At 44.3% G+C, this 7,837-nt stretch overlaps 1 protein-coding gene across 1 annotated transcript in view; it reads right to left on the reverse strand.

Annotated features, from left to right (window-relative positions):
- The window catches only part of COLQ (collagen-like tail subunit (single strand of homotrimer) of asymmetric acetylcholinesterase), a gene marked incomplete at its 5' end in the record, with an annotated part of 28,479 nt that overhangs the window by 6,453 nt on the left and 14,189 nt on the right, over positions 1 to 7,837 (reverse strand). Inside the window, 2 exons of the mRNA XM_009702375.1 lie at positions 1,682 to 1,821; positions 3,608 to 3,704. Coding sequence (XP_009700677.1) covers positions 1,682 to 1,821; positions 3,608 to 3,704 — 237 coding nt within the window. The remainder of the gene's footprint in view (positions 1 to 1,681; positions 1,822 to 3,607; positions 3,705 to 7,837) is intronic.

Below are 7,837 nucleotides of genomic sequence, written 5' to 3' on the forward strand. Positions count from 1 at the left end.
TCCGGCCGAGCTGGCACCGGAGAAGGTGACGGGCGAGTGGGTGCCTGCAGCGGGGACGCGGTGCGGTTGGGTGTTGCTTTGGGAAACCATGCGACACCGGCACCGGGGGCACAGAGCATCCTCTCTGGGTCTTTTCCATCTGCAGCTACAGAAACCCTGAGAATAGTTTTCAAGTCGTACAAGGCAGGCTTCAAAGCTGCTGCATGGGGATCTGAGCAGAATAAATAATAGCAATGTTTAAGCTCCCGCTCCTGACACTCGAGGGAGTAAAACAAATGAGGCAGGCAAACGGGGCGCGCTGCTCTGCAAGTGCTCCACTTTCAGAGCTGAGGCTTGCTTCTTTGCCATCCCGTATTTCTGGGAATGAAATGGCACTTGGTCATCATCAAATGAGGGTTCATAGCGATAATGTAGGGTACTTATATTTTAGATAGTTACATTCTTGTTACCATCTTTAAAGATCTAATACAAAACTGTGCCTGATAGAGGAGGGTGATAAGACCTACAGAGAATATTACGAGCCTTATTCCTTTTCTTGTAAGTTCTCTGTGCTGTGAAGTACACAATAGTTTTTTTTGCAACAGCATGCAGTGTGATGTGACATGCACCTTTATTTCACGCACTTTCTTCTCTCACCATTATGTTTGAAAAACAACGGGGCTTTTTTGTAATGCAACACAGACAGGGATGAGCGAGCAGCTGACAAGACTTGCAGCAGACTCGTGCAAAAGACTGAGTTCAATGACCCAGTTTAATGGACAGTGTTGTAAGTAGGTCCCTTTCACACACTGTAACAGCTTTCTGACAGCGTGACAGATGGGAAAGTTAACAAAGGTAATTGCTGGTTATTGTCATTCACAGATGACCGGACACCATGCAATATCCACTTGCATGAGTGGAGGGGCTGGGCTGTGCTGGTACCCAGCAGCAAGGTAGCATTTTTGTTGCTGATTAAGTGCTACAATGCACAGAATAATAAGGTAGGCCCAGCAGAAGGGAAAGTACAGAAATAGTATTTACAAAGCCCAAAGAAATCAGAGATGAAAAATTGCTCAGTCACTTTCCACCAATGACATGTCCTTTAAAGCACTTTGTCCAATTTGCTCATAAAAATGCTTTCAAGAAGACTAGAGATTGAAGTTAGGTATATAAAGCGTACGTCTACAGAGAGGAGCTCAGAAGTCTGACTCCCATGGTTTGTGAAGGCTCCTTTTTGGTTCAAGATAGAGGGTCTGTGCTTTGGGGGAAAGTTCTATCGTATATGCGAAATGCTTGACCCCAATATTCAATTCTGAAATCACTGTCTTTGCAGAGGAAGATACAAAAAATAAGCAAGAAGGAGAACCTTACTTCACTGACCAACCTGAAATATATTTCAATTTACTGAAATAGAAAGAACAGATTAGATGTCTACGGTAGTAGATGGAAGAGAGCATCCTCGGGCTTAAAAAAAGGTTTCTAAACACATGCTACATTACTGATAGTTTGAAACAGCTGTACTTCAGCACCTCAATCACACAACCCTCAGACTAGTTATGAGACCAAACTCTTTCGCACCAACTGGATCTCAGCACACTGCCCACATCTTCCCTGTTAAATCCAAAATCTTAGTGTGTACATCACCTCTTACAACAAAAGTACTTAAGAACCTCTCACATCCTCTCCCAGAAAATCTTCTTACCGCGGGGACTTTTGGATAACTGTGTCCAAACACAGATTCCTCATATGATGGGTTATTCACATGTTGTGGGGATCTGCAGAGACATCTCCCTGGAGGCCCTGGAAGTCCTCTTTCCCCTTTTGGTCCTATTGCGAATTGCCCTAGGAAGCAAAATATCAGGTTGCCTTGTTATGAAATTAATACACAAAACACAAATGCAGCCTTAGTGGAAAAAGTACAGGTCAGGTGGATATATGCATTTACCTAAGTTTTCAGATATGCACTTCTCCCACCAAATGCACCGGGAATGGAGGGAAGGGATTACCAGAACCACCAATCCCAGCACTTCAGGAGAAAGACCTGAGTTTCTACCACAGTCATATCATTTCAGATCACTTTTTAAATCTTCCTACCAACTTTACAGAGAAAGAAAGAGACCATTTGCTTAGAATAAATGTCAGCCTGTTTGAAGCTACAGAAATTCAGGACATGATGAACACAGATCACTCTACAGCACCTATGCACCAAGTTTAGTATAATCAGTATACATCTAGAATGCGTTGGACTTCTGCATTTGTACAACCACTTGAGCAATGCAGTTTCAGAGGTTTCTGTACAGGAAAACCCAACTAGGAATACAGGAGTGCTACAAATAAAAATTTTTTTTAAAAAATGCTTTTTGACTTTCAAACTTTGGCAAGGATGCACTGCTCTGCAGAATTAGACTAGGAGCCAACATGTTCATGCGGCAAGCAGTGACATCATTACAGAAAGGTCTTTTAGGATCAGAGTTTATATTCTAGAGGAAAAAAGATTAACAAGCCTGACACATAAACTTCCTGTGGACGCGATAAAGCCTTTAAAAAATAATCTCAAGGTCCTGGCTGCCTTCCCATCAGCATGGAGAAAATTGTGCCCTCTGAAAACTTCCAGCTAATTTACTCAAGACGAAGATGTTTCCTAGTGGGAGATATGAGGTATGCAAAGATTTTGAAGCAGCCCCCAGCTCCACAGATGTACCATTTCCACACCACCACAAGAAAAGACCTCCTGCCCACTGATGTAGGCAAGGGAAGAAAAAGGGAGATCAAAATGGAAGAGGACATTGAACAGATCGACTGCAGTACAAGCAGCTGTTGTCCAGTTGAAGTAACAGCAGTTTCCAACTGGTTTTGCTATTCTTTTCAGATACTTTAGTATATATCCGGGTTGAGGAAACCCTACCTGAAGGTTCACTGTCACTGAACGTTGTGGGTGGTCTATTGTCCTTCATGTCTATGCTTGGTCTCACAAGCCGCCCAGAGTTGATGTGCATGCATAGCTCTGAAGCTGTACAATTATCAGTTGCAAGATTTTCTCGTGATTTCTACAACATGCAGAATTGCAGTGAGCATAGCTCTCCAGCACTTAATTAGAGAGTTTTTCTCCACTGCCCTTTTTTCCCCTCTGACTCCTATCCCTTTCCTTCTCTTCCCTTCTTTCCTTAATGCCATTGTGACTTGAGTCTCATTTGTTTTTCTTTTACGGAGCTGCACAGGGTGAGTGTGTCCTGGCTGAGTAGAAATTGCAGTCTTTCAGTGTAAGCCAGGATATCTGGAGAAGCAGCAGACCTTTGATGATGGAGATTAACTAGTCCCTCCAATGCTGTCAGATGGCTTTTCTTCATCTGCATCTACCAAAGTCCCACAGAAACCACAGAGGCCATGGTTTGATTTTATTTGAAACACCAGAAGCCATAATGAAGGCTTTAAAGTAAGGTATAGAGTCTTTACAATGGACAAGGACGGCACGACCTGCCTTCAGGAGAAAGCCTCTCCTTGCTGTCAGAGAAGCAAATGAAGCCCTGCAGCACTTTTTGCAAAGGGTCCTATGTAGGTGTATGTGACGAGTCAGGAGGGGCTGGGGAACAGAGACGCTCTTTAGGGGCTCACCTGGTCTCTTGCTTACCTGATCCTGAAGGTCCAGGGGGGCCTGGCTGGCCAGAAGGACCAGGCCTTCCAGGTGGACCCATGATACCTGCAGGTCCAATGTCTCCCTTTAGTCCCTAGGAGAGAGAAAAGGCATCCATTTATTTGCCAAACTATTTATAACACTGAACCTGTTCCAGCCAGCACTGGTTTCCCTTTCAAGAAAGCCAAGACATTTGCCAACAGAAGCACGCAGTGTGAGCGCCATAGTCACCACCCCAGGGAAGAGGTGCTGTCCTCCTCTGCGTGGAGACAGAAAAGCGTGTCCAGGAAGGACTTCTGCTCCTAAATCTGAACAGCCCCAGAGATCTGCTCTGTGTGGAGTCAGGAATCACCCTGCTCTGACTTCAATAATTTGATAGCCTTTCTTTAAGGATGCCTTTTTACCCCTGGTAGCTCTCTAGGAGTCAGTGCAGCTCAGAAGGAGAGGGCTGGTGGAGCTGAAATAGCTGATCCTGGAAATCCTTAGTTACTGCACTAATACACGCTGGGGAAAAAAGGAAATTCACTAAGGAGTCAGCAAGGGCTTCCACAGTAACATTTCCCAGTCTTAGGGTGCAGTCTTTCAGAAGCACACTAATGGCTTTGAGGCCCACGCCGTTTTCAGAAGTGCTTTAGGTGCTTGGACTCCTCTATCTCCTTGACTTTCACTGTGGGTATAGCTACATTAACAAATCATCGCAAGGCAAGCAAGGGCTTGGCTTTACGAAGTGCAAGCTAGTGTGTGGCAACACCGTGCTGACAAATGGTGTCCCTCCGGTACCTTATCACTTAGTCAAAATGCTGTAAAATTACCTGTGGGAGACGAGATTACCCACAGTTACCAAACAATAGCTCATATTCTGTAAAATCAGCCCTAATTTTCCCCGTGGGAGCTTGTTTGTGCAGCCATACCCTTAGGCATTTAGAAGTTTCACCCTAGAACTGTTCAGCACCTTACTATTTTTGCTCCTGAATTTAATATGGTGACACTTATTAAAAATAACTATATTTATCTTCCTGCTCATATACTCTCCAAGGCTTGGATTTCTCAGCTTTATATTTCAGAAGTGTATTACATAGCTTAAAGTTTAAACATCTGATCTTATTTTTATGCAACAGCATGCATTATTTAGCATAACAAAAATGATGTGTACTATGTAAACTTTCTTTTAATGACAAAGGAGTTGAATTCCTTGGAGACGGTGTAATTCCAGGTTAACGTGCATTCATGGGAGCATGATGAGTGGTTGCATGTCTAATTTCAGAGTAACGAAGCATATGTAGTAATATATGCTAAAATAATTTGTCGCCATGTAATATGTTGTATCCCATGGATACGTTTAAATGTTACTTGCACCGTTTCAACAGAGGAAGGTTGATTTTGCCATGGCCCATAAAGAACTAATTGAATATTTGCTTTGTTTAATCCTATTAGGTAAGCTCTGTGCCATCAAAATATTCCAGGATTTATGTGAATGTCAGCGATGCTGATCCCTAATTAATTCTTACATTACGCAACACAGAACTAGCAGATGAGCATTTTGTAGCCCCAAAGAAGTCTGTGGGAAAATTCTTTCCCACACACACCCGTGATCTGGCAGAGGCGGGCCAGCGTCAGTCGGACACGTCCTGCCTGAAAACAAGCTGTCTTCTGTGTCTCCTGCTTCAGAGGAATGATTGCTTAATGCTCTCTTGTTCGGTACATTTAGATTAAATAATAATGGCAGAGATTTATATTAAATATTTTTGCCTTGTTTCTTCTCACATGGCATTCAGAGAAGCTTTTCCCACGGGCAATATTTATATTCCTCTCCTTTCTCTCAAAGTAACATTATCTAAAGCCCTAAGTCATTCCTGCCTATCAAGACTGAAACCCTAACCTTGCTCCTTAGGGTCAGTTCCCAAGTCACAGAGCTTTGGGTGTTACATCTCACTTGGAGGGCAGCGAGGCTCTGACTTGTGACTCCCACCTCCTGGCCACCTTTTAGGAAGAGCCTGCCCCAGAGGCAAGGGAGAGCTGAAGAAGTCAGTGAGATAATCAAGACGTATCTCAAAATGGAAGTGGAAGTGACACCTTCCTAATTTAGCTGCTTTTATCTAGGGATGTCAGCTGGATCAAGAGGCAGGAAATGGCCCCATGTTGATGGAAACTATCCTCTCAGCTGAACAAACAGCCAGACAACTACAGCACTTAAAGGCAGCAGCCAGACCCACACAGCCTTAAAATGCCACTCTCAAGTTTTTTCAAAGGATTAGAAAAGAAGAAAGGAAATAGCTGGTTCATCAATTACAGAAAGGGAAACCCGGTTTTCTGCAAAAGATCAATGCTGAAATTGCTTTCAGGGGACCAGAAAGGGGGTTGTGTACTGAGCCTTGGGAGGTGGAAATCCGAATTTAGGGCCAGACTACAGTTCCTCTAGTCACACTGATTGTTGCCTTAAATTACGACATGCCTTATGTTACCGCTTTTTGATTAAGATGCTATGTAGTGTGACAAAATGTCTAAGGTCAAGTAAAGAGCGCACTGTGTTCAAGTTGAACACACAGTTGAAAGTTCAGACACTGCATCTTCTCTTTGCCTTATGCTATGGAAAGATATTCTGTGGTATTGCTTTGGCAGGACAGATGAGCACAGTTTACCAAAAAAATCCCAGCAAAGAGCACATATCAGCTTTTAAAACCTGACAAATCAAGGACAAAAAAATATTTCTTGTGGGTCATCTAGCAGACTTACATTGCGCGTCCCTTCCTTACTTGGTGACCCATTATTCCCTCCCTAGCACTCATCTTTTGATTTTCCGCACAGTGGCTATTCTTTGACTTCAGATATTAGCTGATGGCATCAGAGCAACAGTGAAGGGTGGTGAAGCACTGGAACAGGTTGCCCAGAGAGGTGGTGGAAGCCCCATCCCTGGAGGCATTCAAGGTCAGGCTGGATGGGGCTCTGAGCAACCTTATCTAGTTGGAGATGTCCCTATTCACCGCAGGGGGGTTGGACTAGGTGACCTCTAAAGGTCCCTTCCAGCCCAAATGATTCTATGAAGCTGGCATGTGCTTCTGTTTGCAATGCTGGGCATAACCAGACTGCAAATAAAATACTTTCAGCAAAGTCCATTAACCACCTTACCTACAAGCTCCTGTATCTGAGCAGATGTACATTAACACCAACATCGGCGTACCGAAAACAGGTTCCCTCCCCTGTTAGCCAGTGGAATGAAACAGGCTCTGCAGGTGGCAAGACAGAGCACCAGGTCTGCTTTGTACCCCCAATATCATCGCTTAAAATAAATACAAAAGGAAAGGTGCACTCAAAGAGGCCCATTTGGTGACTTGAACAGGTAACTATATCAATATCGCTACCTCCTCCTTAGAAAATGCTGTAGTGGAGGAGTCAGTATCAAATTTATGCACAATTCCTGGCCTTTACAATTCATCTGAAAGTCTGAAAAAATAGTTCTGCCAGCTTAATTATTTTGAGCTCTGAATAAGGACCATTTGTCAACCGTCTCATTCCTGAACAGCTTCCATCCAAGATTACCATCCTTAAGGTCACTATGTGTCTTCCTGACCTTTCTCAGAGCAGAAGAATCTGTCCCTGGCATGCAGCACTATGGCGAGAACAGCCATATAAATACCCAGTCTAACAAATCAATCTTGGTTTAGAGTTAGCGGAGGAAACAGGAGAAACAGAGAGGGTGTTTTAGTGCTTTGGTTCTTTGCACCGCGTGTCGGACATCTCCAAGTCCTTGTGGATTTGCAAGCTGATCTGTGTTGACCAACACTTGGGCCTGGGCAAAGCCTGACTCAACCAAATTGGATGGACAGAGAGCACCATCCAGGCGGGCCCGGCAGCAAGGGCAGAGCCTGAATGGACACTGGATGCCCACTTAGTGCGTGTGCTAGAAACCAGGAGTATAATACAGAACTGAGATTTGAATGTAGAAACCAGCGGTTTTCATTGCCATAGACCCCGGTTTAATCCATTACAGCACAGCATTCTTAGTGTACAGGCAGTTACTGCCAGTGCACAGAAGCAGTGTTTTAGCTAGCAGTGGTGTAGCTCTTTGCACTGGTGAGCCAGGGAGAAAACTGCTGGACAGGCAACGGGACCTCCCTTGCAAGATGCTGACGCTGCTGCTCACCCTAGAGCCGAGGTGAGGGGGGACTAGTTTTTGTAGCATCCACAGCAACCCCTCTCTCATTCAGAGCACCAGAAAGCCAGTGTTTC

This window comes from Cariama cristata, unplaced genomic scaffold, assembly GCF_000690535.1.
Source record: "Cariama cristata isolate BGI_N322 unplaced genomic scaffold, ASM69053v1 scaffold5206, whole genome shotgun sequence".
NCBI classification, from domain to species: domain Eukaryota; kingdom Metazoa; phylum Chordata; class Aves; order Cariamiformes; family Cariamidae; genus Cariama; species Cariama cristata.